Source organism: Microtus oregoni, unplaced genomic scaffold, assembly GCF_018167655.1.
Source record: "Microtus oregoni isolate MIOR12 unplaced genomic scaffold, Mior012 000019F_ref0000042, whole genome shotgun sequence".
NCBI classification, from domain to species: Eukaryota; Metazoa; Chordata; class Mammalia; order Rodentia; family Cricetidae; genus Microtus; species Microtus oregoni.
Window position 1 is genome coordinate 885,079 of NW_024543078.1, and position 12,148 is coordinate 897,226.

A 12,148-nucleotide genomic window follows, 5' to 3' on the forward strand; every position below is an offset into this window, starting at 1 on the left:
TTCCAAGGCAGCTGAACTCTCAGTAGGGATGAGATGCTTTTCACAAATCCTCTCCTCAGCTGATATTTCTGCTGCTTTGGTATCAAGGTGGGAGACTTGAGGGCCTGGTCTCTATAAGTCAGAAATTATTTTTTCCAGAGGAAGCCTGAAGGGGTCTCAGTGTGATGGGATCTGTTTTACTTTTGAACTTTAAGTCAGTGTTGGAGAAGCCAGACATGGAAAAGTGGGTTTTGTGTCTGCTGATGGCAGTAGCAGTAGCGTAGCGGTAACTGGAGTGTAAGTTAGGAAGGGTCAGGCAGAGATTCACAGAAACAGAGGAAGGAGAGAAAACAGGCCATCAGTTAGCAGGGCTGCTCTGCATACCTTTCTCCTGTGCTGACTTGCGGTAAAGACACAGCAGCTTTGAAGGCTCAGAACCTCTTCTTAGTCCAAAAGGCGGCTGAACCACAGCACAGGCCCTAGAGTTATTTGGGCAAGTTTTCAGAGCTGACCTTTCTGGTCCTTTTCTCCTTCCCTCCTTACTCACCAAGGACACCCCAACTTCCTTCAGCTGGTGAGCTCAAGCCTTGTCACCAAAGATCAAGTTCCTACAACTGAATCTGTCTCTGCGTTGGGTGTGTCAATTTTCACTTTTCTCCCAGTGTGTCTAAGCTTGACTTTTGAAAGCAGCATTCTTTTTTGGAGTGCACAGTATGTACAGAGGGTGTATGCCTTAGGAAGTCTTTCCTTAACACGTCTAGAAAAAACTGGGAGCCCTTTGGGTGAGCCCTGTTTGGCATTCCCAAGCAGATCAGACCTCCGTTCAGGTTCTTTGGCGGCCTGCAGCGTTCTTTGCAATTCTTTTCCTCCGAGGTCCACAGAGATCAAAGGGGCTTGTTCACAAAACACCAGACATTTGGAATAGGGTTTTTTTTAAAGTTTTTTTTTTAATTTAGCTATAAGCCAGTAGAGCTAGCTGAACTCCAGAACAACAAAGCCTTAACCAAATAGTGCGATTGTGAGGTGAGCTGAACAATTATTGAACTCAGCTTTCTCTGCAAGAGGGATTTCAGCTCGCTCCCAGTGGCACAAAAGGGGCCGAGGAGGGTAACCATTCTGTGTCGCTGGAAATCAAGAACTGGAGGTGGTGGAGGGGCAGTGTCCTGCAGCTGCGGTATCTTTTAGGCTTCCAAGAGCCCAGGCAGGCGAGGGAGCTTGGAGTCCCGCGGTTCCCACTGCCGCGTTGGAGTGAGCTACATGTAGTTAGGCTAGGCTCCGAGACCAGGAATGGAGTAGGTCAGTGCTAGAGACAGTCACAGACGTCTTTGCAGAGGTGGAGAAGATCTAGGGAGAGAGGAGACCTGCAGAACACAAAGGAGGACATTCCACCGAAGAATATCCCCGAATAAAAATTCCAGATCTCACCAGGCTCATCTCAAATGTCTGTACACACAAAATGACTTTATTTGCCAGAGCAGAGAAGAAAGCAGAGGCAGGCAAGATGAGGACTGCCCATAACATCATCCTAGAAATGAGTCCCAGTCTCGCCTCCCTTTTTCCCAGTTCACAGCCATAGGGACTCCCTACCTTTCTCCTGGCTTAGACTCCCGAAAGACTGAAATCCGGGGAAACCCCTAACTTGCAGCCCTCAGCCTCCAGGTCAGTGACTACACCCACTCAGGCCTCAGAAGCAGGCAGTAAATTCCTCTCCTATAATTAGCACCCCTGGAAAGCATGTTTCTAGTGGGGGTGGGCGGCTGGAGTGGCCAGTGGCAACTTTTCCCCCTTTATTCCTTTTCTAAGATTTTTAATGTTGTTTTTAAATCCAGTAATTACTGCTCCCAAAGCGAAAATCTGCTCTTGACACCAAGTCTCCTCTTAATGCCTAATTCAGAAAGTCGAAAGCCCACGCACAGTACGGCATAGACCGGGCAGGCGGGCAGACGGGCCTAATGGGGGGCTGTTCTGATTCTCTAAGCTTGTGTTTTGATGGAAACAAAGAATGGGAGTCTCCCTGCTTCCCAAGACTTGTGCATATTTACAGAGCTGCACTGCAGTTTTAATAAAACATCTGTTCTTGCTTCTGCTGATGAGCTTCCATAATTATTTTCAGACAAATTTAACAGGAAAATATAAATATATTTAGAAAAACTCAAGCCCCGGCCCCTCCCCCATAGACAGCCAGTCTTCCGCAAAGGGAGGAGAGAGCACAAGATGGGAGAAGGAAAAACTATTACCCAGTGGAGGGAAGATCAACTCATCTGATCTGCTCTCCCCCTTGTAGAGAATCCTCCATCCTCCGAGTAAATTTCAGCAGCATGATTAAAGGTCTAACTAAAAGAAATGGGATCTTTTCCTCATTTAGGAATAGAAAGGAATGCAAGAGAGTGTTTTGGGAGTTAATTTACCCCCCAAAGTCTTTAGATAATGGGAAGATATTTGATTTCTGCCTTCCCTGGTCTCCCCTTTCCAGCATTTCTGTCCCCCACCCCCGCCCCAGGCAGCTGGTTTCTGTTCATTTTAAATCGGCGAGACCTTTCAGTCTCTGCCTCTGTTTTGGGACGTAATAAAACACTTAACTTTTCCGGGCCTGAGACTTTACACTCTGCTCCTTGGGTCGCCCACCCCTGAGCCTACCACCTTTAGGCCCCAAAAGAGAATCTCCCCAACTTTGGGGCCCCTTTCATCTCTGGATATGATTGAGGGGGCTCTAGGAAACTCAGGCATCCTTGTTAGGGGACTGTAGCAATGTTTCCCTCAAAGTCCCTTCTTTCTTTTAAGGTCACTCCCTCCCCCAACTCATCCATAAAAGAGATTTAAAAATACACAAAAATCCACACTTATGGAAAACAAAACTTCATTAAGACATCCTATCTTCCATCATTCAATTTGTTTTACATTGCAACAATTTAATATCTTGAAGGAAGTACCACTGACATGATTTATCCCTCTCGCAATCTCATTCTGAAATAGGGAGGAAATTTACCCTTTCTTGCTGTGGCTTCTACTTGTTACACTGCTACCCTCGGGGTAGACAGGAGGCTGGGAACTTTGAAAAGAGGCTACTGGTGTCCAGGAGTGCACTGACTTGTTCCCTAGCTAAGCCCCAGGGTACCCTCCCCTCAGTTAGCTCTTTTCCTACCTCTTGCCCTCCAGGGGGACTGGAGACTCAGCCAGCTGTTGGAAACCTCTGCCCAGACATGCCATGAATTCAAGTACAGATGGATTGGAAAGCAAAAAGCAACACACTACTGTCTGGGTTTGGGGGAGCAACTGCTATGCTACCCCCAGATGAGATAACTTTTAAAATCCCTCTCTGCCTCCTCTTCTGCCTTCTTCATCTTGGAAAGAAAATAGTATAGTCCAAGGGATAGAAACTTCCATAATTACAGGGATTTTTCTTCTGCTCTCCTAAGTTCCAGCAGTTTCCCTCCTTTCCAAAGGCAGGGCTGGATTTTTAAAAAGCCAACACAAATTGTCTGGCAGGAAGACTCCTCAACTCCCTAAAGAGTTTCATGTATTAACTAACATTTTGTCTGCACTAGTTCCTACACACTGTCTGCTTTTAGGTTCTAAACTTTATTCCCGCCCCCCCCCCCCCCCCCCCCCCGTGACACTCCAGGGAAACCTTAACATTACAGAAGATGAAGTTTTTTCCTCAGCGTAGTCCCGTTTATGGCTTTATTGCTGCCCATTGATTACTCTGCTTTGTTACACAGAAGGAAAAGATCATAAAACCCAGCGACATCCGGGTTCTTGTTATAGTCAGGCTCAAAAAAAAAAAAATAGTGAGGGGGAAACCGTGAGTTTTCGTTGCTTCCTTCCTGTGCCTTGCCAGCCTCCCTTTGTCAGCTCCAAGTATTTCCAGCCTATGTCGGTATCAAATTCAGTTTGGATTAACCAGAGGGAAACCCCAGCTGCACACCTTCTGCTGTTTTGGTTCACTTTACTGCAGTTCCCTGAAGCCTTACAAACTGCTCTGTTGTAATCTCCTCCCTATGCTCAGCCTCAAGGTGGGGAGGAAAATGGAGGTAAGGGCTTCTGAGCACCTAGAGGTGACTGGCTGGGTGAGAACCCAGGTTCCCCAGGAGTCCTTTCCCAGGGTCTTCTAGCCTTACAGCTCAGGTCCAGGGCTCCACTCCTGAATCCAGAGCAGATAGGGTCTTGTGACCTGGGCAGTGGCTTGAGCCTGCTGGACGATAACTAACTGTTCATGGCAGTCCCTTCCTTGTTCAGGCTGCATAGTATGTGAACTACCCCACTGGCCTGAGCTTGTTCCAAATCATAAATTCTCACCAACATAAACAGGAGTTGATGTCTTTAGAAAGAATCTCAGAGGTTCTCTCTCTCTCTCTCTCTCTCTCTCTCTCTCTCTCTCTGTGTGTGTGTGTGTGTGTGTGTGTGTGTGTGTGTCTATGTATTATTATACATGTTTTCTTTTAAGTAAAAATGTTGCAGGAGTTTCCCCAAAAAGGGACCTGGGGAGGAGCAGTAGGCTGGGAGGCAGAAAAGAGTAGCTACTTACTTCAGGATCCCACTGTACCCCATGGTCTCACCCTTCAGATCAACTTGTCACCCTTCAGATGGACATATCCTCTAACCCAAGACTCAGCGACACTGTCTTCCTCTGTGTACCATGTTTCAGGAAATCTCCCTTTCCTTTTGATTTTTTTAATTATTGGAAAAATATGCTGTCTAGTGATGGGGCTCACTTCATGAGTGGCAAGCTAGAATGTCTTCTAGAATTTCTGAGAACTTCCTCCCACTGCGAAGGATCTCCTCAGATGAAGCAACCAGGATGTAATGTTAGAAAAGGGGCAAATGCAAAAGATGAAATCGAAGTGAAAACGCAAGGATTTCTCTCTATCTGCATTTGGCCAGAGCACAATAAAGTTAACTGGGGCAGAGATTTCCTTCCGCGGCAGGGTAGGGGCCCTGCTCACAGACCTGCACCCCACCAACACCAGTTCCCTTACATATATATTCTTAAAGGAAATCCAAGTCTTACTTTCAAAGCACACACTTAGTCTCAACTAGGGAATCAACAGAAGCAGAAGCGATTTTTTTCCCCCTTCTTGACATCTTGCTTGCGATTGGCTAGAAGGGGGTCAGCTGACTTTGTCATTTTGTCTGTCCTGGATTGGAGCCGTCCCTATAACCATCTAGTTCCGAGTACAAACTGGAGACAGAAATAAATATTAAAGAAATCATAGCCCGACCAGGTAAAGGCAAAGGGATGAATTCCTACTTCACTAACCCTTCCTTATCCTGCCACCTCGCCGGGGGCCAGGACGTCCTCCCCAACGTCGCCCTCAATTCCACCGCCTATGATCCAGTGAGGCATTTCTCGACCTATGGAGCAGCTGTAGCTCAGAACCGGATCTACTCGACTCCCTTCTATTCGCCACAGGAGAATGTCGTGTTCAGTTCCAGCCGGGGGCCGTATGACTATGGATCTAATTCCTTTTACCAGGAGAAAGACATGCTCTCAAACTGCAGACAAAACACCTTAGGACATAACACACAGACCTCAATGGCTCAGGATTTTAGTTCTGAGCAGGGCAGGACTGCGCCCCAGGACCAGAAAGCCAGTATCCAGATTTACCCCTGGATGCAGCGAATGAATTCGCACAGTGGTGAGTTTTACAGCTCCGAGATATAAATTAAATAAACTGAACTGGCTTTATGACCGGCTTCCCTAGAAGAACGGGCGGAGAGAGTTTTTTATGGCCCCATAAAAACAATCACGCTCGTCTCCTCGCCGACACCGAGACAGGGCCCCCTCTTCAGCCCCCTCTGCTCACCTCCGCTCTGGCTCGCAGGGGCCTGGCCCCCTCGGTCCCTGACGGATTGGAAGGCTCCAAGAAGAGCTGAGGGGGCAGGAACAGGGCAGGGATGAGGGGAGGGGACAGAGGGTGGGGAAGCCCCCCAAAGTCTCTTTAGGTTGGAGAGAAAGGGGGGAGTTAGGAGAGGGCAGAGAAGTGGGGAGAACTTTTCAGGGAACCAGGATTTTGGGGAAGGTGGGGGGAAACCCAGTCCTTGAAAGATGGGGCCCTTATCCCCAGTAGTTGGAATTAGAAAAAAAAATAGAAATTTAAAAAGAGAAAAAAAGAAAATTCAGCTTTTAGACATGCAGCCCCGCCCCCCCAGCTTTCTTTGGGACACACATCTCCCACCTCGTGGGAAGACTGAATGAAGTTGGGGTCCTGGCTGTACCCCCAGTGGGGGTGGGGCAGAGTAAAAGAGGGAAGGCTAGAGCTCGAAAAACCCGCGAGTTGTGGGTCAAGTAGAAAGAGTCTGGACTTTGCTAGGCGAAAATGTCTTCAGAGGAGGCCTTGTTGATTGTTTCTAGTGTGTTTTGTGCCCGGATCTCTAGGGGTCGGTTACGGAGCAGACCGGAGGCGCGGCCGCCAGATCTACTCCCGGTACCAGACCCTGGAACTGGAGAAGGAATTTCACTTCAACCGCTACCTAACCCGGCGCCGGCGCATCGAGATCGCCAATGCTCTGTGTCTGACCGAGCGACAGATCAAAATCTGGTTCCAGAACCGCCGGATGAAGTGGAAAAAAGAATCTAATCTCACATCCACGCTTTCGGGGGGCGGCGGAGGGGCAGCCGCCGACAGCCTGGGCGGGAAAGAGGAAAAGCGGGAGGACACAGAAGAGGAGAAGCAGAAAGAGTGACCAGGACCCTGCACCCCTCTCTCCTCCCTTGCTCCTCCCAGCTCCCCGAGTCACATACTCTGTATTTATCACTGGCACAATTGGTGTGTTGTGACTTCCTAAAAGAAAATAGGGAGTCAGACGTGGACCTGCAAGTCAGCTCTGGACCCCCTCCCGCACTGCACAACTCTTCACAGGCCTCCTCCTCTAGCTCCCCTCGCTAGCTCCTTCTCGGCTTATCTGCAGGCCCCTTCCCTTGCCCAGGCCTTGGGGACACTGTCCCTGAACCACGCTTCAGACTCTACTGACGTCCCTCCAATTGAGCCCTAGGCTCTCTCCTCACCTCGAGGCCCTGAACTCTCGCCCCAGCGCAGATAGCCGGCTCCTAGGCCTGGGGCCTCCACTCCATGGCCTCAGGGCCCGGCCTGGCAGCCGGAGGGCAGGGCGGGAGGCCTCAGGAGGGCGCGCCTTGGCCCTACAACATCCCCCACCTCCACCCCGGGCTTCTCCCCAGTTCCTGCACAACCCCTCTGCCCCAGCAAATGCCCAGTCCAGGCAAATTGTATTTAAAGATTTCTGGGGGTCATTATGGCATATTACGAACTGTGACCGTTTCTGTGTGAATATTTCTAGCTGTATTTGTGGTCTCTGTATTTATATTTATGTTTAGTACCGTCAGTGTTCCGATTTCATTTTTAAAAGGATTAAAAAAAGAGGGAAAATAGCAAAAAGAGAAAAAAAAGTGAAAAGTGAATGACGTTTGTTTAGCCAGTAGGAGAAAAGAAAAAAGAAAGAAAGAAAGAAACCCCCTCGTGTTATCCTTCTGTATAAATCCGACCTCTGGATCCGTTCTCGAATATTTAATAAAACTGATATTATTTTTAAAAGTTTATAATCCGCCTGTCTGTTCATTCACCCGCCAGCGGGCCTGCAGCAGAGCTCCCCACGGCCTGCCGCCAGCCCTCCACACTCGCCTGCCCCGCAGCCGGGCGCCGAGCCTCGGTCTCTGGGTTCTCCTGGCTGTGCTGGGGTGCTGAGAGGCCTCTGGGACCTCCCCTACGAGGAGCAACACACACCCCGGAAAAGAAAAGGAGGAAAAAGGGCCTCTTGGACTTTCGCTGGGGGCGGGGAAGCCTGAGTGAGCCGGTTGGGCTGCAAGCCCCACGCGGGCCTTTCTTCCCGCCTGTAGGAGCCAGGAATCCTCGGCTTCTGAGCCCTAAGCCCTAAAGGCGAGAAAAGGAGCCTGATCCGAGCACCAGGTCGCGCCCCCTCCATCCCTCCTGACAGCAGCGTCAGAAGGAGGACCTGCAAGCAAGCCCCCAGCCCGCCAGGCCAGGCCGGCTGTTGCAAAACGTGGCTGAAGCGCCCTGGCAGCCAAGGACTGAGGTATTGGAGTCAGTCCGCAGGGACTGAACACTGATCCAAAGACATCTCGAAAGATAAAGAGTGGAAACTGAGTTCTGGCCTATGCTGGAACTCCTGACCCGCCAGACAAAATTCCTTCTTCATTCCAGCCCTAGCCTATCTTGTTCTTGCTTCTTTTGTGTGTGTGTGGGGGGGAGAGGGGTGGCAGCAGGACCCTAACTGTTTCTTTCCCCAAGCCTCGCCAGAGACATCTGAGTGAGCCTAAAGGGAGAGGTGGGGGTGGGAGGTCTCCCGGAGGGGAAAAAAATCCTCCTGAGTTTTGCAGACTCTCCACTTCCCTGCCACCGCCCTCACCCCCCAGCCTCCACCAGCGGGGAGGGGCATTTCTGGCTGAGCCAGAGAGATTCTGGGGAAAAGCAGACAGCAAAGAGCAAGATTTGGGATTAAGAGAGCAGGGGAAAGGAACCAAAGACTGAAGAAACCCTGGCCAAAGACTGTCTAGGTTGCCCAGTCATCTGGACTGCCCACCCTGTGCCTCTGAAGAGTCCAGAAAATTTCTAGGGGCCTTCTAGATTGAGGTTGCTGAGAAACCTGGTCTAAGGGCCTACTCTTAAAAGATTACAAGCAGGTCATTATCTGTGCCTTTCTCGTAATATTTGTAGCGGTTTGAATCATGCTCTCCAGGCCCTAGAGGGTCATCTGTTTGCTGTCTGAAATTCTGGGCATCAGTACCCACAAGGATCACAGCTGTAGGAGGGTCCTCCAGCCCACTGTGTCTGCTTACACACATGGAAATGGTACCTCTTACCCCTATAGGGTTCCTAACTTAGTGAAGTCAACCCAAGTCCATCTGGTCCCTCTGATCATATCCCAGAGTCCTCAGGACCCTCAGCCTCAGAACTTCTCTGGCAGCTTCTGCTCACTCAGGAGCCCTCCCTCCATCCTGCCTACCTCCCAGAGGCTGAGTTCATTTTTCCAAGCTGAGAAGACAAACTCCTATTCAGCAGAGCTTAGCCCAACCCTCCCAAGAGAGAGCTCTGGATCTTTAGTGTAGGGAACCTAAGTACACCCTCTTGGTTCTCTAGCCTAGACTTTAGCTACCCCAACCCCCTTTCTCAGTCATCTTTGCCGTTTGGAAGTCTCTGGGGTCAGGGAACTGGCACTACCCATTATAAAACCACCTGTGTAAATCCTAAATAAGGCCTCATCTTTTCTCAAATTTAGGCAAAATTTTAAGGCCAGCTCAAGGGTTAGTTTGTCCAACAAGCAACTTCTCTACAATCCAGCTGCCAAGAGAAGCTTCAGGATGCAATTCCTCCAAGTAAGCACCAGGTGTCGCTGTGAGCTCGTTGTCCCGACCACCCCCCAATTCCAAGCACCATTTTTTTTCTCCCCCTTGCTTCCCTTTTTCCCTCACTCTCCACCCCCCCCCACCCACACACCCGGGTTGGGCTTTGCCAACATATCAAGATGCGTTTCGCCCGCTTCCATCACTAACCTCCCGGAGGTCATCAAGCCAAATTTATGAGTGGCCGCTCCAGTCACGTGACTCTATTTAAGGCTCCCTTATTTGGGAAGAGCGCATAGGATAAAGAAAGAGATATCTCCACCTATAAATTGTGCACTTTGGAGAACAAAAAAACCCTCAACTTCAAAGAGTCACAAATCACCCTTAATCAAAAGGGTGCAGAAATTTTTTTGGGCCCTCCCCGCCATGAGCTCCTACGTAGCCAATTCATTCTATAAGCAGAGCCCCAATATCCCTGCCTATAACATGCAAACTTGTGGGAACTATGGATCGGCCTCAGAGGTGCAGGCATCCAGGTACTGCTACGGCGGATTGGACTTAAGCATCACTTTCCCACCGCCTGCGCCTTCCAACTCTCTCCACGGGGTAGACATGGCTGCCAACCCCCGGGCTCACCCCGACCGCCCCGCCTGCAACGCCGCGGCCGCTCCGGGACACGCTCTGGGCAGAGACGAAGCGGCTCCTCTGAACCCCGGGATGTACAGTCAGAAGGCGGCTCGCCCGGCGCTGGAGGAGCGAGCTAAGAGCAGTGGGGAGATCAAAGAGGAGCAGGCGCAGACAGGGCAGCCCTCCGGACTGAGCCAGCCACCGGCCCCGCCACAGATTTACCCGTGGATGACCAAACTGCACATGAGCCACGGTAAACTTTAGGACTTCATTTTGCGCGCTCGGGTTCGCCTGGGTTTTATAGGCCATGCGGGGCAAATAAAGAAAAAAAACCTGCGGCCATAAATTTTACGATTCAGGCATCAATGGCTCGTAAAACTGTCCACTAAAAGGCTTAGAGGCTGTGTGCGCCCAAATTTACGACGACATAATTGGATCATAGGAACAAAACGTGTATAAAAGGCAATATTCAATTTTTGGGGGAGAGGGAGGGAGTTAAAAAAATAGAGGGATCCAAAGGGTGAGGAGCGCGGGGCTTCAGAGTGGGGATCCCCCCGCGGGCTCCCTCCCTCCCCTGCGGAGCCCGGCCGGCCGGTGCTCGCGGCTCTGGAGGATTCCAGCGACTCGGGAGGGGCGGGAGGGGGGTCCCCGGTGCTCGGATCTCGAGGGTGTTTATTGTTCGGTCCGAGCCTGGGTCTCCCTCTTCCCCCCACCCCCCCCTCAGCCCCTCCGGCCGCAGAGTGAAGGCTGCGGTGGAAAGTTTACTGCCCAGGCGGAGGCGCTTCTCCCGAGGTTGGGCCTGTCCGCCTAAGGCCCTTCTGGCCTGTCCCACCGCGCTCACCTCCACCCCCTCCGACCACGGTGGGAAACTGCGACTGGGGTGGGACGCTGAAGTGTTGCTCAGTATTCAACCCTTCCTGGCTTGGGGGGATTTATGTTCCAGAGACGGATGGCAAGCGGTCCCGAACCAGTTACACGCGCTACCAGACCCTGGAACTCGAGAAAGAATTCCATTTTAACCGCTACCTCACTCGCCGCAGGCGCATAGAAATCGCCAACAACTTATGTCTCAACGAGAGACAGATCAAGATCTGGTTCCAGAACCGCAGGATGAAGTGGAAGAAAGATTCCAAAATGAAGAGCAAAGAGGCTCTTTAGAGGAAGAAGGAGCCCTCAGAGAGCACCCCGGTCGGCTTTTGATCCCTGCTTCCTTCCTTTTCGGTTTTTATCGTTCTAGATTTTGGGGCGGAGGCTGGAGCATTGGCTCCAGGCCTCCAAACAAAAGCGCATTTCCTTGGCATTCCGAATCCCCATCGACCCAGGGTTCCGCAGGGCCGCCTGCTCTGCCCATTTCTCCTCGGCTCAGCTGAACACCCCAGGCCCAGGACACACTCGTGTAGGGTTTTCCCGAGGGCTGCAGGCTACAGCGGGCCAGTGCTGGATGAACCTCAACCTGGGCTGCCCCTCTGGCTCCTAGCCCGGGCGAGGCCAGCCTGAGTTAAGGTGAGACAGACCGGCCGCAACCCCTTTCCCGACCTCCACCTCACCCTCTTCTTTGTTCCTGCTGGCCAGGCCGCTGAAGGCTGCTTGTGCCAGGCAGAGGTATGACCAGACTCGGGGTGCCAGGCAGAGGTATGACCAGACTCGGGGCCCTTTTCTATAGCAACTAACCTTTATAGCTTCTAAACTCGTTCTTACTTATTAATGATTTGCATATGAAAGGGGGAGATGAATGAAAGTGGCATAGCCTCCCCCCCCCAAGTTGTCTGTTCTCTCCAAACCTTCTAACCCCTCCCAAAGCCCGGGAAACTCCCCAGCCTGGCCTGCTGCATGCACTCTCAGGTTCACAGCCCCAGCCTGCTACCTAGCTCAACTATTGGGGTCTCTTGCCTTTGGACCCTAGCAAGTGGTTCTTGAGGCTTTTTGCTATCCTGAATTTCCTGCCATGACTTTCTCACCCTCCTGCCCATTGCAGTCACCCAACTATTTATTGATTCCAGGTCCTTTCTGAAACTATATTTTGTCATATCAAATAAAAACGAAGAACAAGATTAAAGATGCAATGACTTCTGTCTGTTTAGGGCATGCATTAAGCAGATGTGTCTAAATAGGTTCTGAAGTGTATGGGGAGGCCCAGTCTTTAACCAATCCCTTTAAAAATACTTTAAACACTTCTAGGAGCAGCAAGAATAGGGAAATATAACTGAGTTCCAAAAAGGGCCTCTG

General features: G+C 50.8%; 2 protein-coding genes across 2 annotated transcripts; both read left to right on the forward strand.

Annotated features, from left to right (window-relative positions):
• The first annotated feature begins 5,215 nt into the window (after positions 1-5,215).
• Hoxc6 (homeobox C6) lies at positions 5,216-6,663 on the forward strand. The gene is made up of 2 exons (XM_041669689.1): positions 5,216-5,615; positions 6,356-6,663. The coding sequence occupies exons 1-2, from the start codon at positions 5,216-5,218 to the stop codon at positions 6,661-6,663; spliced, it is 708 nt and encodes a 235-aa protein (XP_041525623.1).
• Positions 6,664-9,721: 3,058 nt separating this feature from the next.
• Positions 9,722-11,080, forward strand: Hoxc5 (homeobox C5). The gene is made up of 2 exons (XM_041669688.1): positions 9,722-10,175; positions 10,866-11,080. The coding sequence occupies exons 1-2, from the start codon at positions 9,722-9,724 to the stop codon at positions 11,078-11,080; spliced, it is 669 nt and encodes a 222-aa protein (XP_041525622.1).
• Positions 11,081-12,148: the final 1,068 nt, after the last annotated feature.

Excerpts from the sequence above, each read along its gene's own strand:
- Hoxc6 (XM_041669689.1), top strand. The coding sequence starts at position 5,216 with ATGAATTCCTACTTCACTAACCCTTCCTTATCCTGCCACCTCGCCGGG. Across the intron at positions 5,616-6,355 it reads GCGAATGAATTCGCACAGTG|GGGTCGGTTACGGAGCAGAC; the intron begins GTGAGTTTTACA and ends CCGGATCTCTAG.
- Hoxc5 (XM_041669688.1), top strand. The coding sequence starts at position 9,722 with ATGAGCTCCTACGTAGCCAATTCATTCTATAAGCAGAGCCCCAATATC. Across the intron at positions 10,176-10,865 it reads CAAACTGCACATGAGCCACG|AGACGGATGGCAAGCGGTCC; the intron begins GTAAACTTTAGG and ends TTTATGTTCCAG.